Source organism: Corvus cornix, chromosome 6 (genome assembly GCF_000738735.6).
Source record: "Corvus cornix cornix isolate S_Up_H32 chromosome 6, ASM73873v5, whole genome shotgun sequence".
NCBI classification, from domain to species: domain Eukaryota; kingdom Metazoa; phylum Chordata; class Aves; order Passeriformes; family Corvidae; genus Corvus; species Corvus cornix.
This window is the reverse complement of record NC_046336.1, coordinates 22,874,860-22,901,727: the sequence shown is the minus strand read 5'-3', so window position 1 is coordinate 22,901,727 and position 26,868 is coordinate 22,874,860. Positions and strand designations below refer to the sequence as shown.

The following is a 26,868-nucleotide window of genomic DNA, read 5'->3' as shown; positions in this document are numbered from 1 at the left end:
AATGTCTGTATCATTAAATTATATATCAGATGTTTTACTTACACAGGGAGTTCCCTGTTAAGATTAGTTTCGTCTGCCTTCATCACTTTGCACTCAGAGCTAAAGCAGTGAAAAAGATTCAGGAGTGTGTGCAGCTCTCAACAGTAGACATGTAAGGGCATTCTAAATTTCCTAATCCCCTCTTCAAATCTTCAACTCAGTCTCAAGGATAAATACTAGTCCCATCCCATTCAATGGCAGGCTTTTATTTGACTGCTAATATTGTGATTAGATGTAGAATGGCATCAATACTAATTTACCTCTGCACATTTTTTTTTTTCTCCAGGCAGTCACCTAGATTCTAGTTTTCTAAACCTTTCTGATTTACAGCCAAATTCTGTTAACTCTGCTGTAAGGAGTTTGAAATCAATAGTAATTATAAATTATCAGAATTCTCTCCAAGTTAATATTGCTGTACAAGTTAGCAGCAGCTGAGCTTCCTGCCTGCAGATGGTTTTTTGCTTCTTTTTTCCTGACTACTAATAAAACTACACAAAACAGAAAGCACACCTTGATAACAAATTTTGTCAGTATTAGATAGGTAATTATAAACAATTACGATTTTACAGGATGCTTAAAAGCAGCTATTCAAGCCTAAATATAAGTAATATAGTTATAAATGTGATAAATGCATATTAGTTTTCATATAATGGGTAGAGTAAATAGAGTATGTTTATTTTTTTAGGCAACTGCTTCTCATCAAGGTATCTTAAAGATTAATTAAAATAGCCATGATTAGATTTTTGTAACAGTTACATTTATATATTTAATAATGTTTAAATTACTTCTCAGCTATCAAAGAAATCTCTGAGTTTACAAATCTCAATTTAGAGTGCTTCTGACCAGCTACTAAAGTCTACACTCTAGTAACTCCAGCTCACAATATGAGTTAGCCATTCCTTCATCTCTGATTGGTTTCTGGGAATGTTATAACCCCTTTACTAAAAATAGGAAGCACTTAAATTTTTGTCTCCCTGATGCAAGCCAAATCTTAGTAGCTTAAATAAATGCTCTTAGCTCATTTGGAGAGAGACTTTGGCTTTTTTGTAGAAAAATGCAAAGGAAACATGGAGAACATGAACCTGAAAATGTCCCAATGTTAAATATATAAGAAAAACTAACAGTTCAAAATTCAGATATTCAAACTCCTCATCTGAAATCCCTTTTAGAGAGATTTCTGCCTTCCTTCTTCCCCTGTATTTTTTTTCCTTCATAAGTAAGCAAGAAGGAAAGCCTAACCAGGATTCTTCCCTCCTGCTCCCCATTTATACTCCTCTTGTAAAATTTTCTCTTTGTCTATCCATATATTTGTTCTCATTCTCAGCAGAAAAACCTTTAAGCCTTGAAGACTTTTAAATAAAGGGTTTTTTTGCTTTTGCTTTTGGTGTCAGTTGATTTCCTATCAAAGTGTTTGATTTGCAATTTTTTTCTTGTCGTTTGCAGAAGCCGAAAGCGGTATGCCCTCTTCGTTACCTTTCCTTCCAACCTCAATCCTACCTTCACTCCTTCTAACTTCAGGACTAATTCCTTGCCAAGAACACAGGAAGATAACATCTTTGTCTATCTTTCTCTGTATATACACACACATATATACATATATATTCATCTATCTGTGTGTGTATATATATATCTGTGTGTATATTTATATATGAGCCCCCAATCTCAAAGAGGAGAGAGAGAACAGCATTTTGTCTCTCCACTGTTTCTTGTGACTCACGCACTAACTTCTTTGCAGGAAGTACAAAATAAAACAGGATTCATTTTTTAGGCTTTTTTGTCACCTTTGTGGAGTCATTGGTGTATCAGATTGTTGCATTTGAAAAGCAGATTTTGCTGTTAATATCTCCTGTCCTCATTTTGACTGTATCATGACGATGTATATTTCGTCTTTACCAGCCCTTGTGCTGCCATATTGTTTTCATATTCACACTTTCATTGATGTCCTTCTTTCCCCAGAGTCTTCCTTCAAAACACATCTTACAATACAGTAGTTCATGTTCTCTTGCAGTCTCATCTTCCATTAACAACAACCAGATACCCTGATCCTTCGCATTTCTGGTCCTGTTTTGAGTCCAGTTATTCATAATACAGTACTCATTAAAGCTATTGTACTGTTCCAGTGAAAGTGCCATGGATAGTTTGTATTATATGTCACACTCATTTTAATGACATTTATTAACTCATTTATGAAGATGTTACTGAATGTATTTGTTTCTCAGCTTTGGGGTTTTTTTTTGAGATGGCATGTTTTGCATTTTCTTTGGTATACCATGCTGTGAGTCCTTTCTAGTCTACATTCTATCATGCTGCTATTGGTTTGGATGAAGAAAATAAGGCATGTTCTTCCATATCCTTGTCTCTCCTCATCTCTCTTCCCCTGACAGCTTTTTTTTTTCCTAATTGCTTATAGCAGTCTGTCTGACTGTCATTGATGGTCTGGAGACCTGCTCTCATTGTCCAGACATGTCAATTTCCTTCTTCATCACACTCTTCAAACTTTACTTTCCATGTCTATTCTGTTGTGTATGTTGTATGTTATATGTATTTAAGTTTTAGTCTTCCTATAGTTTCTGAGTAGATGTGTGATAAGAGAGGTGGCTTCCTGTCAGTTTGGCATTATTGATATGATCCAACTGCAGAGAAGTTACTGCAACACTTAGCATCTCCAAGGATCTGCAGCTGTTGCACCTCTACTTTGCTTCTTGCTTCTAAGTATATCTTATCTTGTGGTGAAGGCATGTTAATGCTGGCATGATGAGCAATATGAAGAAGTGTTGTACCAAGTGAAGTTGCTTGCTCCCAGAATAAAGTATATTGTTGTGCCTCATTGTACTGATAATTAATCACTTCTGGAACCAGAAGGAATAATTTAATTGTTTCCCAGTGTATTGAGTTCACCATCACTGTTGAGCTAGTCTGGACTATGCCCAAATAAAATACCTCATGCACATCCTGTAGACCATGACTTAGTAGGTGCTGTTGTAAAAAACTTAACTCCTGGGAGCAACCTTTTATATGCTTGTAATAATTAAGCTTTAATATACTGTAGCATGTAATGTGCACTGTGTCTTTTGCCTTGTATTCTTTTTAGTGTCTTACTAGATTTTGCTGTGTAGAGCAATACGGAGCATAATGAATTAATGTCAGTGATAGAGCCCAGAAGAAAGAAGCAATACTTACGTGTTACAATTAGTATGAAAACTGGTATGTGCACAACTCCCACTATGAGGTTTGTGCACCTACTGTCACACTCCAAAACATACCCTGAAACAAAAAATGTTCTCTTTAACTACTTCTATAGTTGGATGAATGACATGGTATGTTTTAAAAGGCCATAATGCCAATAGTGGTACTTTTTATCTGGGCATAGCATGAAACTATCAAGACGAATAGCTGGTTTTGTTTAAAAGTGTGGTAGCTATAGTCAGTAATACCACATAATTTTGTTTTAGATAATGTATTCATAGTACTTTAACAATATTATATCCTCCTGATTACTAGATGATATTGCTACTGTTTGAGTTGCATGGGGAATGGTACAGTACATCTACCACAAGGTTTAAAACAGAATTGTTACAGCTTTTGTTATGCATTTAGTCAAAATTTTGCTGTTCGTGTTTCATTTAATTCAACAATTGGTCATTTTTTTTCTTTAGAATAGGGTGATGGCAGTCACATGGGTAGCCATACAGCTGAAAACAGCAAACAAAAAAAGAAGTAGGGTTACTAAATCAGACAAGTTTCCTTGATGCAGGAAGGAACTGTTCAATTGGTCTCTGATAATGGGATTCATCACCTAACTTTATCAAAATGTTAAACATCTAATCTCCTGTTAGTTATCCAGACTTAGTCCATAATTGCAAGGGAAGAGAGAGACAGTTCTTGAATGCATTAGAATTCAATCCCAAAATGGATGAGATTAATCCCACCTTTAGTGCTGTCTAAAATGTAACATTGAAAGTAAGACCAAACAGGAATAGTACGTAACAGAGACATGGATAAGGGAAATCCTTAAAAGATCTCTTCTGGTGCATGTTGCTATTGGTTGACCTTATCTATGCTTTCAGTTTTCAGTGTTCTTGTAGTGCTGCTAAAATGTCGTTACCCTTGCATATTTGCTGGGCACCTCCACATGCCTTTGTCAGCTCAGTTTAAAGACCTTCACCACACCTCTTCCGTAGTAGTAAGATCCCTCTCTTGTTTTTCTCAGAGAAGGCTGACAGTTACGTATATCTGAGAGTCAGCCACTGTACTACTATGTCTAGATTAAGAGTTCAAAGTTACATTCATTCACAACTTCAGCAGTAGTGGGAGCCTGCTCAGTTTCAAGCTATGCAAAGCAAATTGTGGAGCCATGCTGCTTAGCAAGTGGCCTACCAGTAAACACATACTGCGTAATAGTGGTTCAGACTCTTGACACTGATTGGTTACTTTTTCCATGTAGTTCATGTAGAAGATAGCTGAATATTCTAGAAAACTACAGGAAACATTTTTCATCTCCTACTGAAATCTTTTTTATGCCGATAAATTATTAGAAGTAATGTTTTAAATATTCTAATAATATGAAAAGGTATCAGGTTTCTATAACTTTTTTAATAGCATTTTAGCCCAAGAAGCATAATTTGAATGCAATATGTGTGATACTTGAAAGCAGGAGACACCTAACAGCAGAAATGAGTAAAAAATAAATATCTGGAGGGAATTAGTCCTACCCCAAAGTGTCAGTTCACAAATTGTCTTACAGTTAAAATCTCCAGTTATTAGGCTCTCCATCAAATACCTTTAAGTTCAAGAAAACATAGAAGATCCGCAATCAGTAATCAAAACCTTAGCTTACTTTTAGTGCTTTAAAGGAAGATATATTATGGTATGCATTAGCTAGGTCAGAGTATTGGTGTATTGTGCAGTCAGTCATCCGTGCACTACCAAAAAGTATTGAGCGGCACTCATGTTCTGGAGTAGTTTCAGGTAGATAGGAGTGGATGAACAGATATTTTCCTGTATCTGTATTTTTTTGAAGGTAGCACTTATACTTAAAACATCAGAAAGATATAAACCAGTAAGTGAGTTGATCACAATTAACATGCAGTGAGAAACATGAGTGGATATCTATTCTCCACAGACATATGAAAAATTCATCATGTCCTATCTTTTCATTGAACAATCTGTGTAAAGAAAACCATAAACATTTGTCTAGAATTTCTGTGACCTTGTTTGAATTTTTCATTTTTTTTTTTTAAACTTTCCATTTCAAATGTGCACTGATTTCTGTTTGTGTTTCACCTGCTTATATTTCTGTCAGTCTGGGAACTCATTTTCGGCTGTGTAGATAATACTCCTGATTCTTTCTTGTGCTTTAAGTGTTCAGTGTCAGATTGGATGGGGCTTTGAACAATCTGTTCTAGTGAAAAGTATCCCTGACCATGACGTGAGGGTTGTAATTAGGTGATTTTTAAAGGTCCCTTTGAACATAAACCATTCTATGATTCAGTCTGTGATTCCGAAGAGTACAACTGAATTCAAGGCTGATTTCCACATTTTCAGTGTGGGACATTTTCATTGCTCTTGGATGCATGGTCCTGCATTTAGTCACCAAGTGAATCTTCTTTAGCAAATGGGGTAACTTTTGCAGATAAGTGTAGAACACAGGTTTCCAAGCTGCATATTCTATTCCACAAGTGGCTTCCTAATTGTAATATTATCAAAAAGTAATGGAACTGGCTTCTCCTAAATTTATGGTGGTGAAGTATGTTAAATTCCCATTGAACACATTAAATCGTATTTAATTTACATGGCTTTAATTGCCATGTGTCCTAAACATTCATGTGTGAAGGAGCAAGCAATCATGTGAGCCCTGTCAGGAAAGGTTTTATCCTGAGGAATGTATTTCTGGAGCTGGAATCGTTAAAGAAATTATGACTAAATGTTTTTGAGCTTGCTATTACTTGATTACCTTCTGAGGTAACCTAAACAAGAAATGTTATAGAATTACAAAGTTTGATCAAGATCTTATAAGCTTCTAAAGTACTTGGCCTTCCTTACTTGGTTTCATGAGCTGATTTAGGAGATAAAAAAATCAAATTGTGCTTTATGATAAAAACATGTGTTTCGAAAAATCAGCACTATTTTCAATAATATTTTTTTCTGATGTGTGGCACAGAATGCATATATAATGGATTAGCTATATCTATTGCTATAAAACCTCATGAATTTCTGTCCTTTTTCCCTTTTCTTTTGTAGCCTTGGAGATATATAAAAATGAGACATTAGCTGAAGCTGTCTCTCTTAAAACTCCTGTTTAGTTTGCCACGTACTTATATTCTCAGCTTTGGGGATATATATATATATATATATATGCATATTTTCATATTAAAAAAGCACATGCATCTCTAAATAACTGATGGATGCATTTTTGTTGAAATACTCAGAAGACTGTTTTGTTTTTCTCTATGCTGTTTGTTCCCCATATTCTATTTTAATTCAAAACTTTTCCCTTGCTGTATATATTAGAGTGCTTATCAAAGCATAACTTCAGCTAATGACAGTACAGGTGTCATAAGAAATAATTCAGTTACAGCTTTAATAAGCTGTATATTTAATATATGCATACAGACTCAGTAGAAATTGCTCACGATTTTGCTCTGGTTATACATCAGTGTGTATATAAACCCAAAGCTTTATGAACTTTTGCTGTAACTCTTAGCCAGTAGCAGTGATGGGGCAAGTTAATTTTCATTTCCAACAGAAGATTTTCCTGCTGGGTTCATACTGCATTAACTGTTGTCACATCTATATTTTGTGTTTATAAATACATTGTATTTGTGAAAAGAGGTATATGTGAATGAAGTATAAGATATGAAAAAAATAAAGTCTGTACACCGACCCATGTGAATTGATTTAATGTGTCTCAGAAAACCTTGAGATACAAAATCATGCTCACAATACATTGCATCCTAAATGAAGCCAGTTACTTCTAATTTATGACTGCGTTCCATGCATCTTGAAAGAACAGCTTCATTTGTTTATTACTTTATTAAATTTTAAGTTTTGCTGTGAGGAGTGAACATTTATACATCTAGTGGTTACCTCAGTTTGCGGAGTTTGGGTTGTTGAGGTTTGGGTAGGAGTTTTTACTCTTTGGTATGGTTTATCCATATCCAAGAATTGTATTGAGGAAAAAACCAGCCTGGGCCTCTGTAAGGAAATGTGTTCATCTGTTTTCACTGAAAAGCTGTAACACTTTAGTGACTTCAGAATCAAGTAAAGAAATAAAAAGTATTTTTCAGACAGAGCAGTACCCATTTGTACCTAAGAAAAACAGCCAACCCAAACTATACTACAAGACCTTACATATTTTATAAGGAACAGTATAATAAATACATGAGATTAGCCTCTATAGAAGATTTTTTGAGTTTAGCAGCTAAATTTTCAGTGTAGTGGCAGGTTACTACACAATAGCAGGCAGGGAGGAGGAAAGGTAGAGACTAAGATGGCCAGTATAGGACTCTGCAAGTGCTAGTAAGTACTTTTTGGGTTCAATTGACAAAAGCTTGTGCAGGAAAGCTAAATTTTCCAACCTGTTTTTGACCTGAGTGACTGGTTTCATATGAAGAAATTATGTGATTTTTTCTTCTTTTTTTTTTTCTCCTGTTTTATCCCATTTTAAACCTGTGAAAATGCATTTTAAAACTGCATTAGGTAAAAGTTTTCATTGCAAGTGCAGCCATTAGGCCCAATTCACTAACAAAATAAATACTAGCTATGATAATAGATGATAAAGAAAATAAATACTAGAAATTATGGAAAATAAATACTAGGTATGATACCAGATGATACTAGTTGATGATAGATGATACTAGTTTAGCTGTGTAACTTTATTTCATCCCATGTATCTGTGTGTGTAATACAGATGTTATTTGTACCATCACATTTCATTTTTTGCAAATATTACTAAAGTGTGCTGTGGAGATGAGCCTGCTTTCTGTGGTGATACCTTCCAATTTCTGTAGTTCTCCTCTCCTTTTTTATTTTTATGTTGCAAAGCTTGAAACTGTGAATGAAGGAAAGGGAAGGATATCTGGGTAGACGCTTTCTTTGAGATTTGATTTCTGTTCCAGCCTCTGACACAGACTATCTGTGTGAGAGGGAGATAATAATTTTAACCAAGTCTTCTGCAGCTGGTCTCTGATTAACTATATTCATTATTTTGGGAATCAGAGGCTAGGCTTTTGGAAATGCTGAGCATTCTTACAGCAGAAGTCCCTAGAAAGTGTGTATGGACCTATGCAATGCTAAACACTTAGAAAAAGTTCGCCTGTAGGCATCCCAGATTAGTAAATACTATATCTCATAGTGACCTAATCTCTCCTCTGTAAAATGAGATTATACTATATCTTCGTTCTTCCTGTCCTGTAAAAGAAATGAAAAGTTTGTGCATCTTTTGCGTGCTGTAGAGACGAACATGGCAGAAAAACACACAGGAAAAATAAGATGCTGATTTTAAAGAGAGATAAATTACATGAAGTCATGCCTGAAGTAGTGGCAGTAAAATACCACTGAATGAAGTTTCAGATTGTGAGAAGGAAGGAGGTTGTAGGTATTAAATTAAGAACTGTATCGTAAGATCTACCTAATGGGGGCTGAATTATGACTTCATAACCAACCTTTTACTTCTGAACTCATGAGCACTTTATTTTGTGCCTGCATATTCTTGTCATAGGGCCTTGCGGGCATGTGGAATTACACAAAACAATGTGCCCATTATTAATCTTTCAGATACATTATGTTGTCATACTAATTTATTCCTAATGCGTAAAGAATAAATAACATATTGAATAAGAGATGTACTGAGATCCATTTTCCCTCGTAACAGTAGCATGAAAGACTTTGGACCTTCAAATTTTAGTAATGTATGCCTGTTCAGAATTGTGCTTTATTTATTTTTGTGTATATGTACTTCCCTAAAATCAATTTTTGCTAGATGGACAAGTGTTTAAATTGCTGGTAGTCTTTATTTACTCTAAATTGCATATGCGTACCATTACTACATTTTGAGTTAGAAAAGCTAAACTTTAATAAAAGACAAAAGAGAGAAAACTTTTGAAAAGCTATATTAAGTTTTAGAGAGTCAAAAGCTAAGATATATTACACATTAATATAAACTTATTGGAGAATATATTTATATTTATCTCTATCTGTATATTCATATTTTGCTTGGTACTTTGCAAAGTGCCTTACCTAAAATCTAGAGTTAAATTATTATGAAAATAAAGAAGATATTTCATAGACATGGAGTACCTCACTTCTTGATACCAGTTCCTTTGTCAAAGGTAGCTGAGGCTCTTCTGTCATGGTGGTTGGGTTATTTTTGTTCTTTCATGGCTGCATAGCAGAGTTTTAAAAATTTTCTATCCGTTTTATGTTTTTTCAGCTGTCGTGACTGGTTGTCTTGTACCATTCCCCTTGAGTGTATGTGTGTATTTATGATTTTAAACAATAACATTACATGTCCAGATAGGGGTCCCATTAACTTTCTATTTCACTAGAAATTGGCAAAAATTTGCATCAAAAGGTTTAGTTTCATAAGTGATATTTTTTGTTGTTATTGAGTGGTGGTTGCTGCTTTCCTTTTCACTGTATTGTGAATTTTTCACCACTTTGCATGACAGAGCAAGAAAACAGCAATGCTCAGCTTCACACATCATGTTTCTGAGAGGTTTTTGTGTAGTCTATATTTAAAGCAAAAAGATAAGAAAACAGATGTAAGCACTTATATGATGTGATTATAGGCAGGGGCATTTGACTGTCTCAAACTAAAGTTTTTTGTAAAAAGCATGTGAAACTTATTTGATTGGAAATATCAAGGAAGAATGGCTTAAAATTTCCTTGCAGCCTTTCCTAACTAGTGGGTCCCCTATAATAGAATCAAATAAAGCTAATTTGGAAGAGTCAGTTAAAATTAATTTATTGTTTTATTGGTTTTGTTCTTGTTTCACTGAGCAGTATATTAATCAATCCTGGAAACCACGTCAAGATTCAAGAAGGTACCTTAGGATTCTTCATTGCAAGTGATGCCAAAGAAGTAAAAAGGTAATTAATGCACTTTTATCCTTGAATATAAACAAATATATTTCATTTCAGTTTTTTTCTTTACATGTAAATGCTTGACCTAATTTTCATTATTATCTGTTTAAAATTTCTCAGGGGGGATTGGGTTGTTACTTTTGAACCAGCTTATGTGCCTGAAGTTTTCTTACCTACAGTCCTAAATATCAAGGAAACAAAATTTGCAGCAGATATGAGAAGTAAAGAGGCTGGGGTTTTGAGTCCTCCTAGAAAATGTGAAATATTTTTATTTGTTTTCTCTATACTTATTTTGTCTCAGAGGAATTACTATGAGAGAGGAGGACAGGGATTACAGTTCTGTTAGTTTCAGGTTTAGAGGAGTTCTTACCTACATAGGCTTTAGCAAATTCTTGATGCAAGTTAGCTACTGTGTTCATTCTGTAATTGCATTAGAAAAATAATATTTATATTCTTGTAATTTTTCTTTAATGGAACTACAAACTCTATGTCTTCATAATAATAAATAAGGCTACGAAAGTGCATTATATCTCAACCATTGCAGACAACTTCACAGGCTCATTGTGCTTGGCTGTACTAGATTTGGGAAGAATGGAAAGGAGTTTTATGATATTGTGTGGAGGACCAAATGTGTGTACTCTTGTTTGTTAGGATTATAGTATGCTTGGAAGGAACAAAAGAGCAATGTGATAAAAGAATTTTTCAAAGAAAAATATTCAATGTCTCTGTGATTAAAAAAAAAAAAAAGAAGAAAAGGAATATTTGCAGCTGAGTGCTTCCCTATAATTTGTATTTTCATTATGAGTCATGCAATCAGCTTTTTACTGATATTCTCCATGGGTTTGGTATTTTAACTAAATCCTATACTTAAAATGATAAAGTATGCAAATGATACCCTTTATTAAGTTCCAACCTTTTAGGATTAAATATAGTGAAATAATACCTAACCAATGCACACTTGCCATGAACACTTAAAGCAAGTGAAAACACCAAAACAGTGGAATTAGAGAACTTGAATTCTATTTTTGTTGAAAGAGCTAAGATAGTTTTTGGCTAGGTGAAGCATACAGAACAGAGCAGCAGTGCTCCTGTCCTCTCACATCTGTGGTACCATCTCTGGAGTGTGTGCATCCTGCACTGCCCCAGGGACTCTGCCTTGCAGCATACAGTTCCTTTCCAATCTACTGCTTTTCTCCAGTTGAATATACAGAACTGTCTTTACTCAGCTTTACTGAGCTGCTAGTTTTCTTTCATTTATAAGCATTTTACACTCTCCAATGAACTTTTTCTCAGACTGCAAGTAAAATGGCATAGCATTTTTAACTGCTATGGTTAGGGAGAAATTGACTGTTATTAAGGAGTTTAGACAAATTTTTCACATCGTTCATCTAGCGTGTTTTATTTGACAGTGAGCTTGAAACAAGATTTCCAATTCTGCCCGGCTTTTGGCAGAAGACTTTGTTTAGAAATATCCAGCCACATTTAGAAATATCCTTGCCACATTTCTTAGCTGCTCTGTGCAAAGCAAATGGCGATCAGATGTGTTTCAACTAACAAAGCCAATTATGAAAAATGTTCATTTCACCCTTTGAGCTATGAATCAGAGTCAGAAATGTGTTCTAAAATTGAGGTCTTTCAGACGGGAAAAATGATTTTTTAATAAGGCAAAATTAAAGGTGTTTTATACCTGAAATGCAAATTAAATTATTCTGGTTTTGTTAATGAAGACATTTCAGCTCCCTTAAGCTATTCATATTTATGTATCCCACGATGAAATAAAACATACGATGTTCAATTACTCTTTCTGTTAGAATCACTTTTGCATTTGTAGAAGAATAGTTTCCCATAAGAAGCAATTATACCTAGGTAAATAGCAACAATTATGCCTAGTTAAATAGCTTCACATAAAATCTTGACTGTTTAAATGTAATACAAACTACATGAATTGCATCTTCATTATTCTTGATTCATTTACATGTTACCACTAGCATCAGAAATCCACTTTCTTCAAATCCGCTTAATTCACCCCAATTATCTAGAATAATTTTATTACAGCAATCACTTCAGGTATTTATTCTTTAATTTGGACATAGGATTGAAGGTACCCTTTAGGACAGTTGTCCTGCAGTGAACTTCAGAAACATGATCTCTAGAAATGACCAATATCCAGTTTGTGTTATGAAGTTTTTGTGAGGAACTATTTGTGGTAGTTGATTGTTGTTTAATAAAGGGGCTCTACAGCTGGACTGGGGAGAAATTGTAAAAATTTGAGGCAGTTTTCTCCTCCTGGCTTATATCTTGACATCAACTCATAGTTTGAAAAATATTTTCTTCTCATTTCCTTGGAGGTAGTTTATATTCTTTTTGGTGGAATGTGAATATCTTGAAGACCAGAAACATTCTGCAGCAAAGTATACGTGCTCAGAGAAGGCTTTTTCCTTTCATATTTTGCATCTTGGAAATACTAAGGCAGTTTCACAGCCTGAAAGAGTAATCCTCCTGGAAGTTTCTTAGAGAAATAAGGGACTTACATTTTCCATTGGTAGCTTCATACTGTATTGATTTTAGAAATGTTAATAGCATTCAGTGTGGTCTCCCTGCAATTAAAATTTGTATTTAAACCGATATGAAGCATCGATGTGATTCATCTTTTGTGTGTTAGACCTGCTGTCTTTCTCCTGATGGGTCACTTAACCGCCAGTATAGTTCTACCTGTGGTGGCCATGCTATAGTTAATCTAGAAGGAATAGTAGCAGTCATCCTGGCTGCAGTGCCAAAGGCTGTGTTTAATCAGAGGCTGTGTATTAATATTGGTTTGGATTTTGGTTTTTTTCATATTTTGGACTGTAGATTGTTTTGTTTCAGTGGCCTCCCAACTGTTGTACCAATCCAACCATCCCGTACCGTCAGCAGAATTGGTTGCAAAGTGGGGGCTTTTCCTCTTACTGCCAAATTGTATTGAGAAATATGCAATGAGATGGGGTTAGGGAACATAGGCAGGGAGCTGACCTATCCTGAATGTGGACAAGTGCAGGGATTTTCATCAGGTTAAAAATTATGTTTAATTTGCTATGCCAGCAAGAATCCTGGTAAACTGTGAATGTCCTGCTAGAGTCCAGCTGGGTGATTGTCATGAAATGTGTCGTGGCAGCCTCATGTGGCATGTTGACTTGGCGGTCATGATTGAACTCTTCTATAGGCAGTCTGATGCATATTTATTAAATGAGAAATTTTAAAAAATCTTATCTAAAATAAAAAGGTTATCCTTTCTCACTTCCTTAATTCTCCTTGTGCTGGCATGGGGCATCGACAACTTCCCTGTGCAACCTGTTCCAGTGTCTCACCACCCTCACAGACAAGATCTTTTTCCTAATATCTAGTCTAAATGTACTCTCTTTCAATGTAAACCCATCCCCCCTTGTCCTGCTGTTAGATGCCCTCATAAATAGTCTTGCCCCATCTTACCTGTAAGTTCCCTTCAGGTACTGGAAGGCCACACTTGGGTCACCCAGAAGCCTCCTCTTTTCCAGACTGAACAATCCCAATTCCCTCAGCCTTTCCTTGTAGGGGAGGTGCTCCATCTCTCTAACCATCTTGAGGGCCCTCCTGTGCACTCACTCCAACAGGTCCATGTCCTTCCTGTGCTGGGGACCCCCAACACTGCAGATGAGGTCTCACCAGAGTGGAGCAGAAGGGCAGAGTCTCCTCCCTTGTCCTGCTGGCCAAGGGGCTTTGGATGCAGCCCAGGACACATTTGGCTCTCCGGGCTGTGAGTGCACATTGCTGGCTCATGTCCAGCCTCTCATCCACCAGCACCCCCAAGTCCTTCTCGGCAGGGCTGCACTGATGTGCTCTTCCCCCTGGATTGATACTGGGGGTTGCCCTGACCCTGCACTGGGGTCTTGTTTAACCACATGAGGTTCCCAAGGGCCCAATTCTTGAGCTTGTCCAGGTCCCTCTGGATGATATCCTGTCTTTCAGGTGTGGCAACAGCACCACTCAGCTTGGCGTCATCTGAAAATTTGCTGAGGGTGCACTTGATGCCTCTGCCTTTGCCATTAATGAAGGTATTAAATAACAGTAGTCCCAGTATAGATCCTCAAGGGATCCTCTAGTGCCTGGTGGGACTCTGAGCCATTGACCACTACCCTCTGGATGTGACCATTCAACCAATTCCTAATTCACCCAACAATCCCACCCATCAAATCCATCACTCCAGTTTGGAGAGAAGGATGTTGGGGGGGGGGGACCATGTCACAGGCTTTACAGAAGTCCGGGTGAATGACATCTGTAGCCCTTCCTTATCCACTGATGTAGTCACTCCATCGTAGAAAGCCACTGGTTGGTCAGGCAGGATTTTCCCTTGGTGAAGCCATGCCAACTGTCTTGAATCACCCCTCCATCCTCCATGTGCCTTAGCACAGCTTCTGGGAGGATGTGTTCCATGATCTTTCCAGGCACAGAGGTGAGGCTGACAGGCCAGTAGTTCCCTGGATCATCATTTCTACCCTTATTAAAGATCAACGTATAGTTTTCATCATACAACAATGATCAACAACCTGAAAAATTGGCACAGGGTGCTAGACAGTCTTTAAAAAAAATCACCGTGGTATAGCCGATAAGAACAAAAAATTCATTATATATATTTTTTTTGTGACAAAATCCATTGGATGTTCTTTTTTCTAAGATGAAAGACAAATGAACTAATACACTGTGGTGTACGTGTCATCCATTCTTCCAATTACTTTTCAAATAAAAGTGTATTAAAAGAAACACTGATTTGGAGTCTTATATTTGAAATTAATGGTCTTGCAGCAAATATTTCCTACTTTACATGTCTAAACCTTTTCAAAGATAAAGGAAATTAGTGTTGGGGCATTTTGTTAATTGGTCACTTTAGCAAGAGGAAATATGGGACTAATTTCATTTACATGGATTAAGAAATGTGTCAGTTTTTCCATTCTGTCTCTCTAGGGCATATTTTTACTGCAAGGCCTGTCATGATGACATCACGGATCCCAAAAGGATAAAAAAATGTGGCTGCAAACGGCGTAAGTAATATTTCTATCCCTCCCTTCCTCTCCTTTTCATGAACTGTTCAGCCCTGAAGAGTACCTGTACGTGTGTTTACATGTTTTGCACATTGGTACAGAAAAACTAAGAAATAAATGCATGGCAGCATAGTAAGTGCTATTTGGGTTTCTGAAGTCCGTATGTTTTTATTATACTTCACACCACTCAGACCTGTGTCTTCATTAAAAAGTAAATTAAAGTCCAAAGCTAACAAAACCTGAAGAATTAAGTCAAGCTAGATCTAAATGTGGAGGTTTCTGAGTTAAGAATTAGCCAACAGTGAAGTTTTTCTCTCATTTGTAACATGCAGAAATTAATTTCAATAGTTTTCTGTTAAGTAAAGAACTTCTATCTGTCTTGGTGAACCAGATTCTGCAAAAGAAGAAACTAGGGAATTATACTCTATCATATAGCTATTGAAATAAATTTTTGTTGAAATAAATTAAAAGTTTTACTGGAGGAAAGGGTTGTCTGGAAGAAATTAAATGTTAGCGCCTCTGACACATATCCTCTTTAGCTATAATGCTAATATTAGGTTAAGTTCTTAAACTGTTTGGACAGTTTTTTATGAAGCAGTAATTGAGTTTTCGAATGGAGATCAGACTTTGCATCTGCATTTCTATAAATATATAGCAGTCAGCATTTTACCTATATATACTTTGAAAGGACCTTTTCCAGGAACTATCACAACCACATTTTGGCCAAAGATGTGTTTGACCCATGCTTATTTGTAATACCGATAGCAAAATGATTTAGGAATCAATTCTCATTGAATATATAAATATTTATGTGCATTCCATGGTGTTCTGCCATGAAAAAGATCATTCAGTTCAAAGTACTGATTAGGTAAATTGAAAGATATCAGAAGAATTTGATCATGCCTATTTTACTGTTACTTTTAAAAGGGAAAAAACTCTCTTATTTATTTCTTGAGTCTGCGTTATCAGTGCACTATTTTAGAGGATGGAAGAAAGCCTAAGCTGAACATTCTCTGCCTTTTGGAGTGCCTGAAATGGATTAATTCTTTAAGATCATTTTAAAAAGAAAAAATTTATCACTGGAGATTTTTTAAAAAACTCCTGTCCTCCAAAACACCAAGAGTGTGGAACAACAGTATGATAGCGAGAAAGCAGCTGGAACTGACAGAAAATGGTATTTATCTTCCCAGTAGCCACAAGGAGAGCAAAGCACATGGAAAGCATGCCTGATGTGGAAGGAATGTATGCATTGCCTAACATATTGGAAAAAAATTGTTCAAGAACAGTTTATCCATGTGAGAATGTGACCTTTGAACTGCTGCCAAAGCCAATGAGTCTGCTGAGTAAGTTCTGGTAAAGCCAGTTACAGATGCCTCAGGGTGCCTGTAACTCTCAAATGAAATCTTTTATCCAAATTACTCAACAGTTAAAGAGAAATATGTTACCTGTTTAATTTTATCTGGTTCTGTCAGGAAAAAAAAAAAAGACCTATTTTATTTCTATTTTCTTCTCTATTCCTCCTTCACATGGTGTATGCTTTTTAAACATGTCCTGCTTAAAAAAAAAAATAAGTCCCAAAGATCTCGCAGTTTAATGTGAGATCTACAGTTTTCATTGTCATGTTAGAAGATAGGAATCAGGAACTCACATTATAAAGGTTAAGAGCCCTTTATTATACATTAATGAGAATCAAAGTAGCTTTCTCAGTACTTTGAGACCTGGGAGGAGACAGGGTATGACCCAGCCAACACAATGGATATTGTCAGCAGTAAGGCCATGGAGAGGCAAGAGTAACAACTTCTGTAAGGTGCAGTCGGAAAGGTTACAAATGGCATGGTCACACATATCAGTCCAATAAATGAAAAGGTGTTGGGCAGATAACAAACAGAATGATTGAGTTAGTGAGGCAGAAGAAAGAGGTGGCTGTCCGAGCTGGTTCAGTGAGCACTGAACACTAAGGAGGGAATGCTCTGAGTCAGGTGAAAAGTAATGATCAGTGAGAATAAAATCTTAAATTTCTCTTTCATTGTCTCCCCTCTCCTCAGTCTGCCCTCTCTCCTCCTGTTTCCTAGGCATGCAAGAGGTAACAGATACCATGATAGCAGGGAGCCTTTAGTAGAGCTGAGAACAGCTTTCAATGAGGAGCATGCTCACAGGTGTTAGAAATAAGGCAATTGCTTTGCTTTTAAAGAGCTGTCAGTCAGCAGAAAAATTAAATGAAAAATTTCATCAGTAATTAGTGATTTTTGGTTCTCAAATTTGGTTGACAATTTTGAGATCCCTTTTATGGGATCTGCTTTTTGGGTTTGGTTTTGTTTTTAAGGTAAGTCTTAAGTGCAGTCTGTTATTCACATAAAATGTTTTAGCTTTCAAATCACTAATCACTTTTGAAAAACCTTAGATGTGTTATCCATCTGTAAATGATGCAAATCATTGGTCTTAAAAATGCAGTTCTAACCAAAACAAAGCATAAATTGAGAAAACTTTTCCCCTGTTGAGTTAGGAAGCTGTCAACTGCTCTGTCAACATCTAATAGATTACTATGTCAATTTGATTTTCAAGACATTGCACACATATGTATCTACACAGATCTATATGATAAATAACATACTTTAATGAGTGAGTAACATAGTAATTAGAAGCAGCAGAATGTGGAAAATATGTAAGATGAAAGGAAAGGCTGTATATAAAAATATTGTCACATTCAGGTGAATTAAATGTGAAAGAATGTCTTTACATGGAAAACTTAATTATGGTGGCATTAATTAATGCAGCTTCCCATAACACTTTAAGCCCACATTCTTTAATAATGTATCTGAGGTTGCACTTCAATTTAGATACTTTCTGAATATTAGCTTGGGGTATTGTTGGGGTCTAAACGTGAGTCTGACCTACATAGCCATTTGTCCAAACTTATTAGGCCTAATATTAATAATTCAGGGAAGATCAGTACTTTCTACAAGGCCAGGGATAATTCATGTAATCCTGCTTTTGTTTTGCAGTTTCTTTGCCATCCTTTTCTCCTTACCCATCCCCACTCCCTGAATAACACATAAACACTGATGGCATATTTTCCAAAGAAATACTTGTGTGGGAATTTTATTTGCAGATTGTCAATTTTTTTTAATGTTTTCAATCTCTTTCCTATACCATTTAACTGTAGTTTTTGCAGCAAGAGGCCAAATATATGTATATATTTATATAAAACACAACCACGTTGGGATGAAATCTCTAAACTGGATGACCTGTTCCTCCTGTTTCTTCCATTTTGTGCAACAGCTGTGGTCTAATTATCTATATATTTTTTCCAGTGACAGTGCTTGCTGTGAACGGTGGGGGTTGAACCCCAGAGGGGACATATCATGTGTACGTTGATGTGTTTGAAGGAATTTCTTGTAATCAATGACAATTGACAAACTTTTGATTTATTTTTCCTCTTGCTGCCTTGGAACACGGCCCCTACTATATTTTAACTGCACACTGATAGTGATCTATTGTGAGTAAAAATGGGTTCCCTGTAGCCCAGAGTGCGGTCCAACCTGTCTTTCTCTAGCAGAGAGTATTTTTGTTCAGTATTTTGGTTCTTTTCTTTATTTATGTTGCATGTAGCAGTGACGTCATACCCACAAGTTTCTCATCGTTTACACCAATGGAGATTAGGGTGACGTTGAAGAAAATACAGCAGTTTCCCCCTCTTCCACCTATTTGCCCCTTTTTTCCACAAGCTCACATTTTATCCCTATTTGAAAATGAGATCTTGGCAAAAGTTTCCTTGAAATTATTCTAGAGATATCTCATGAATTTTTAGGGATATTGGTTAGGCTGGGGTAATTGCCACTATAGCACTGTTTGCCTGGTTAAGTACAATTCAACTGTCAGATCCTTGTTCAGTTTTTTGGTACTTTGTCCTTTCCATTGCACAGCTGACACAAAGAGTAACACAGCAGTTTTTTAGTGTCCATATCTAACTTTTTTCTTCCCAATGACGGAAAAAAAAAGAGTTATGGGGGAAAGCCAGACAATGAATTAAAAATGTGGCTTTTAATGTATAAACCCAGAGATATCTTCAACAGGAAACAAGCTGCACTGATTATTTTCCTGAGCTTGCTGGTCATTAGTTACATAAGAAGACACACACTGACTTTTCAGGACCTTAGCTGTAAGATTTTACATTATTATTTTATACAGAATATGAACTTTATGGACCACTTCATGTCAATCTAGGTCATACCACTTAGAAGTGTACAGAATCTGTGAAGGCTCTCGTCAGCCACTTTCAGTGTGTACACTTGTGGTAAACACAGCATTGGGGACATGGAAAGAATTTGCTGCCTAGAAATACAAGTGTTGCAAAGAAATGTCCTGATTATATGGGCTTGTTCTTTCAAAGAGCAAGGGGAATCGAGTTATCTCATAGCTGCAGTGCAGAGTTGCTGTGCCAGATTGAGGATGTAACTTTACTGTGTAACTGCAGCTATTCTAAGTAAAGGAGGCCATGAAACTTAAACATTTTACTAGGTGTTCTGAATTTATTGTGTGAAAACACTTCAGGTCTTAATCAGGATTGAGATATTTTTTCCCTCTCAGCTCTATACACTGTAGGACCTAGCAAAGAATCAAGGAAAAATTTATGCTCTTGATAAAGTGGTGGCCAACTTGAAATTATGGTGGCCTGCATTATGGTTATCATTTTTTACTATTTATTTTATTGTTGTGCCTGCAAACTACACTAAAGGATTGAGATGCTGTTGTGGAAGAAAATATTCAAGGATAGAACAGAAATTTCTCCAAACATCTTTTTTAGCCAGTAGAATGACACAGCAGAAAGATGAAGCAGCATGAAAAAGGCACATTGTGAAACAGGTCAGCATGATAAGAATCAATAATAAAACATAACCTAATTTCTATGGATGAAATGGTGAATCCTATTGACTTTGAGGTGAAATGCTGGAAGTAATCTGGATTTATCTGAAGCAATATATTTATTTCAAATATGATCCTGTGTTGAGACCTTTCTGAACTAAAGAAATTTGTTTAAATAGTAATAAATAAACAAATAAAGGAGTTATTCATGCTGTGAAAGAACTAGAAAAGAAAAGGTCATGTAGTTTTGATTTGTTTTTTTCCATTTCCCCAATAGCTTCAGTTTGTTCAGCAATGCAGTTTGCTTTGTGAGTACACTGGCTGAGAGTCTTCTTTGAGGTAATGAAAGAAAGGTCGTGATCAGATTTGAAAATTAAAATGAATTGGTCTATAAATGTGCCATTACATCAAAATCCGTGAGTCATTCTTATATCAACTAAATTAGGGAAAAATGTCCACTCAGATCTCCTGCTGTTTTTACAATTTTGACATAGAACAGCACCATGTGAATTGGAGCAAACAAGTAACCAGTTGTCTTTGATGGCAAAAATTGCAAGACAGTAAGCAAGCTCACTTTTTTTGTCTTGAAGTTGTCTTGTAAAAATTAAATAATGGAGAGATATCCTTGCCTGTTGTGTTAAGGTCAATAAATTCTCACAAACAGTTTAAGGTACACTGCTGTACTTTTCAGGAAGCTGAAACTGTGCTGGGGGAAGTCCTGTCTGTGTTTCAGTCTCATGATGCTAACCAGCATTGCTGAGAGGCGATCACATCGGTCTGGTCGCCCTTTAATGCTGATGATTTTTCACTCATAGTTTGGATCATGAGAACTTGATGAATTGAAATGACACTGTGCATTTCCAATTCTAAAGTGTATTGGAACATTTTTTGTACCATTCGGTGGTCAGGAAACTTCCCGTTCCTGCTCCTAAGCAGCTGCTGCCTGAGAGAGATCCACTAGATGTCCTCGGAGCTCCACTCTGGCTAGGGCTGAGCCCAGGGAAAAGCGCCGTAGTGACGGGAGCAGTACCAGGATGGGGTACAGCCTATGGTTTAAAAAAAGAAAATCAGGAAAGAAGAAGGGATACTTTGTTCCGCTTTCTTTAAAGAAAAAGAAAAAAAAAAAAAACGAGAAAAAGAAAAAGGAGCTGTTCCTTGACATTTTAGGGAGAGAATAATCTGAAGTTTCCTTTGCTTATTTTTGCAGCTGGAAATATTTCCCATTACTGTTTGTGAACTCTAAGTAACACTTCAGATCCAGACAATCTACACATTTTAAGTGTACTTTTTTGACTGTCTGAGATCAGAAAGTAAGGTATTGTGAGAAGCTTAGACATCTAGGGACCTATTCTTTCTTCTATAGAATGGAAGGCTACTGCCTTCTGAGAAAAATTACATCTAAAAGTTTCTAAAAGTATTTATTTACTTTATAAGTAATTGAAAGAAATTTTTCTCTCCTTTTTCTCTTAATGAGTAGTTCATATAGGCCTTGTTTTGTAAATTATTTAAGCAGTCTTATCTTCATGTCCATTAAAACTTCCCCTGATATTTTTACTGATTAGTTTACAAATGCTGTGTGATTGTCATCATATTAAGTAGAAGGATCTGTTCTTTTTTTTTTTTTCTATTTATTATACAATTGAAAATAGGGAAGTAGTTTCCTTTATGTCCCAACTTACATTTTCATCAGTATCAAATAACAATTCTATTTAACATTTATAACACATCTAGGAATACAAATGAGTTGATTCTTACACAGATTCTACAGGTGTCAAATAAATTTAACACTCACCCAGAGGCTGTTCTTAAGGTCCCCCTGTCTCTCTGATGATTCCCATTTTCTGTTAATGTTTATGGAAGTTTTCTAGAAAATGCTATGTGTGTGGCTGAACCATTTAAAATCATTTCTGTCCTGTCTTTGATCTTGTCACTAGTCATCCCTACTAATAATGTGTGTTTTGTTTTATTTAAAATAAGTATTGTATTTGGTATGAATGTAACTGACTATAAAGGAATGAAGAGTAACAGCATGTTTTCTTTCCAAAAGTTATTGCTCTGATATGCAGTTGCTTATATACTGGTTGAAACCCTTATAGCAAGTCCTTTCTGCTACTTATATTTCCAGGTCCAAGCCTGTTTCCTGCATGTAAATGATGTGAAATATTCAAATGATGATGCATGATCTCCAGAACAACTGACAATAATAGTTAAAAACAGTCCCTGAGGGGCATTGCTTTTGAGAAACGCCATCATGTCCTTCCCCTATTGAAGAGAAGGCCTTAAATTTCCAACTTTATTGGTTTAAGTCTGATGAAAATGATACTGAAAGTTTTCCTTCCCAGCCTTCTTTGCCCTTAAGGATGATTCTTTTTAATTTTCATAAATGTGTCCTATCCTATTATTGACTGTTGACAAGATATGGCCGGAAGTAAATGAAAACCAGGGACTGTTACTTACCAATGACACAGCAGTTGAGAATTCCTGAGCAGTGTGTTTTGCTACAGTGTTTGATTAGAAAAAGTCCTTCAAAACAGCTATAATTACAGCAAAATGGGCCTGCCTTTTACCTCACCTACTGTTAGTGTGTCTCACAAATGCCCTTTATTTTTCTTTCATTTCCTTAAAAAATAAGAAAGTAGGCATACTGGAAAGACTGTCACACCTTTGGTAACTTATTTCACTTTTCTTTTGCTGTCCAACTTTTCAACTTTAAAGAACATGTTGGGAAGAATTAGACAGAGGGAAAACATGGGAAAATGCTGTTTTGAATTTTCTGTGTAGTTTGAATGTGTATGCATCAAAAGCTGCAGTGGAAACCTTCTTACTAAAAGCCAAGCTCTGAGGAATGATGTACCATGCAATGAACAAGCCTGATGCTGCATGATGAATTTCTGAACAGCTGTAAGATAACTCTACTAGGATGCTAAAAGAACATGGCATTAGTCATGTGAGCAAAGTTTTAGAGGAATGGAGTCGCTGCTGAAGAGATCACTCATTCATCTCCCTCAATGCCTGTTTTCCACAATCATAATGTTACCCTTGCTTGACAAGTATACTGTATGGCAAGCCATCAAGGCCTTAGAACAGGACTTGACCCATTTGAGTGATTTCAATCCCTCTTTCCTGGTGACTGTGGGATTAAGAAACTGGAAAAAAAAATTCTTTTAAATTTAATGTCATTATCATAATGCAAAAAAGACATCCTAAACTGAAGGTACAGGCCAGAGAAACATTACCTTTTTTTTGCATTCACTTTTAAGGTTTTGTTTTTGCCTGTCAGTGTTGTTTTGTTTTTAGTATAATTGAGTCAGTTCAATCTAAACCATTACCAAAAGTTGGTTCAGTGCAACATGTGAAACAATCTAAATGGCCTTTGGATTTCTTGAGACGTAAACATACCTGATTCAGATGACATAAAAATTGCAGGATGGTGATTATACGTGCATTTATGAAGTAGGATGCTGTATATTTCCAGAAACACATAACAAGGATATTCGGATGACTGAAAGATAAAAATGTTTTGTCTAACCTGTTTTGGAATTAACATGTAGTTCTACATTCAGTTATTTTGTTCTTGATTGACTTTTGTATCCAGAGCAAAAAACATGCCAATGATTGGTTCAGCATGTTTCAGTGGACCAATGCTTTGTGTCCTTTTGGTGATGCCTTATTTGTGAACTGATCTTAATGTCAAGCATATTTACCATTTTTAGTTTTGTCTCTTATATGGGCAAATTTTGGTATTCTGTCAAGAGTTAATTTGAATTCCTGAAGATACAATGTAAGCAAAGTAATTTTTTTGGAAAATTTTATTAGTATCTTGTAACTCTTTAATAATGTGTGATTAATTGCAGTAAAGGAGTTCCTTGGCACAGTTTAATACAGACAAATTGTTATCATACATTTAAGAATAAATATATTTATATATGTATATATATGTGTGTATATGTGTAATGCATATGTGTGTATGAGCGTGTGTATGTAAGAATATATGTGTATGTGTGTTTTTGTGGGTGTATACATACATATATATATATTTATATATAAAGAAATCTCTGATTTTTACAGGAAACAGGATAGACCAAAAGTATCTAATGGACTAGCAATTGTTGTTGTCACTTTAACCCAATGGTATTAATTGTGCCAAGGGAAAACTATATTCTTAGAATTCTGTGCTTTTACTGTGTTCTATTTTGATCCAAACACTTGACTGTAAACAGTAATTCTTCCCCATGACTGCGGTCACCCTCTAAGACTGAATAGAAATAAAGAGCAATTTATCTTTTGCCCTGCTTCTAATGTACAGCCAAAGTGTTATCAATAATCTCATTGCATTTTTTTTTCCTGGGTCAAGACTGTTAACATTAACTAAGGCCTGTATTAAATCCCTTAAATTACCTTCCAGCTGCCTTGTTATATATATAACCTTGCCATTAACCTGCTGCTCTTCCTCTCCTCCCATCCAACACATGGTTATAGCCAAGATGTCCATCTACAAGAGAATGAGACTGGCATGTTGTTTTGATTGCGGACGCTCTGAGCGTGACTGCTCTTGCATGTCAGGCAGTGTACATAGTAACATGGACACCCTTGAGAGAGCCTTCCCACTTTCTTCTGTCTCTGTTAATGATTGCTCCACCAGTTTACGTGCCTGTAAGTTTTAACACCAACACATGCTGTTCCATGTCTGTGGTGTCTGTGGTATCATCCCCGTCTTGTGTCGTGCATTATAGTCTGTGAGTTTTACTGGGCTGATGCTTTTTTAAAAAATCAACCCCAAATTTGATTACAGCTCTGTATTTATATTTCTGTTTTTATTTTTAATGCAAAAAAATGTAAATCATTATTTTGCTTTGTGTGCTCTTTATGAAGCATCCTCTTGCAATAGCCTGCAGGACCTTAGTACTGCAGTGTGGTGACACCTTTTCTATTTGATTAATACAATACAAATTGTCATTAATTAAACAAGAAGTGCTTCAGTGGAGGACCAGGCCTGTGTCTTAATCTGTGACTGGTGCCAAGTGGGTAGCTTTAATAATGCTGGCACTAAAGCACCACACAATGGGCAGTGGATAAATATACAGGATAAAACGTAGTAGCTGAACTGTAGTAGCTGGAACTCTATTCTGTGCTGCCACTTTTATCATTAATTTTGTTTGTAACCCTTCTCAGTAAGGCAGGGTTTTCCATCTAAAACTGAAACCACAGAAATGCTTGTACTTTTTGTAGTGCTTTTTAGAAAAACTAGCCTGATGCAAATCCCTGGGACAAATGTTTTGAAATTAAATGTAGAATATGTTCCATAGGACAGTAACATTTTGGAACATGCCCTGAAGGTTTTTTTGAAAGATCAGAGTTGAGAGGGGAAAGACAGAGAACCTAGAACAATTCTGCATGGCCATTAATTCTTTGGACAAACTGTAGGGACTCCAAAGCTTGGATTATCATTGTGATGTCAACAACTGGGGAAGATTGTTAAATGGCTTTTTTGTTTGTTTGTTTGTTTGTTTCATTTTTTTGTCCTCTTTAGCTATTCTTAACAGGCAAAACTATGTCTTGGGACAGGAGCAGTTTTCCTTTCCCTACCCAAATGGCAAAGAAAAGCTATAAAATTGTTCAGGTACATCTATGAGTATACATTGGGATTTTGATCAGGAAGCATGTCCATTTTACAAGGCAAGTCATTATGGATGAAAGTGCCTTCCACTATGAAGAATATGGTGTAGTTAGTAGATTATGCATCTGGTTGTCTTTTGGTACCATAGGTATTGCAGTATGTAGTCCAACTGGTGAATGACTTTGCTTTAACTATTTTGACTTACGAACTGTTTTTCCAGTCACAAATATAACAATCCTATAATTGTTCTATTTTTTTGTCTGAAGACTGTGTTAATTAAAAAGTATTCTAATAGGATTTCTTAGAGATTTTACCAAAAATCATTTCTCTCTATTGGTGTATAAGCACTCTGAACATCCTAGTTATCTACTTGTTTGCAACTCATGTATCACCATAAGGTGGATGGTTTCTCGTTTTAAGTCCTGTTCTAAATCACAGGAGGTTTTATCCTTTAAAGTGACTTTTATCAGGGTAAAATGTAGCAAAACATATTTTTTTAAGAAAAGTGAACATGAAACCTTCCTGTATTGAGAATTGCTGCAGGCAGTTTTTTAAGCAGTGCAACAGCCTCAGTAACACAGTGTGTGGTAGAGTTTGTATGAATACGGACTGGTACAGAGAGTATGGGGCTGGGTCCTGGCACTGGTGTTAACAGCAACCAGATTAGGATAAATTAATCTGTCCCCTGCAAGTGGGTAGAATTTCTGCCATTAGCACTGCTTGGCAAGGAAAGAAAAACTAATTTGTAGGTTTACTATAGCTTTCAAGTCCACTTAAGACTGTACAGAGGCAGATAAAGTAAACATTTTTGATTGTGTTGCCTGCTGAGCCAAAACCCTCCACAATAATGGTATTATTTCCAACAAAAGCCAATGCTTTTTGGGAAACATGTTAGAGCTATGTTATATTTTGAAGGATAAGTGATATTGACAGCTTTGAGGATTTTTAGCATCCTATCCTTCAAGGGCCTTTTCCCCCCTTCATCACTCCATCAAATCAAAAGAGATCTCAGTCTTCCCCTTGTGAGACTAGTCACCTTTGACTGTTAATAATAAGTACAAAAATCAATACCAATTCACACTCTTTGCAAAGCAGCATAAGCCTTTCTTTTCCAATTAAAAAATATATATACACGCAACGTTGCACTGGCAGGGCTTCAATAGAAATCAGTGTGTTTTCTTTGCAGTGCACAGGGGTCGTATGATGCCCATCTTG

At 36.1% G+C, this 26,868-nt stretch overlaps 1 protein-coding gene across 50 annotated transcripts in view; it reads left to right on the top strand.

The window, feature by feature from the left end:
- Positions 1–26,868, top strand: part of KCNMA1 (potassium calcium-activated channel subfamily M alpha 1) — a 438,676-nt gene that overhangs the window by 322,493 nt on the left and 89,315 nt on the right. For 9 of the 50 annotated variants that reach the window (XM_039554286.1, XM_039554284.1, XM_039554283.1 and 6 more), the window contains 6 exons: positions 1,483–1,494; positions 10,042–10,128; positions 15,097–15,173; positions 16,364–16,516; positions 18,661–18,669; positions 24,516–24,689. In XM_039554286.1, the coding sequence (XP_039410220.1) occupies positions 1,483–1,494; positions 10,042–10,128; positions 15,097–15,173; positions 16,364–16,516; positions 18,661–18,669; positions 24,516–24,689 (512 nt within the window). The remainder of the gene's footprint in view (positions 1–1,482; positions 1,495–10,041; positions 10,129–15,096; positions 15,174–16,363; positions 16,517–18,660; positions 18,670–24,515; positions 24,690–26,868) is intronic. The other 41 variants (XM_010412704.4, XM_010412693.4, XM_019292661.3 and 38 more) reach the window with 10 other exon arrangements.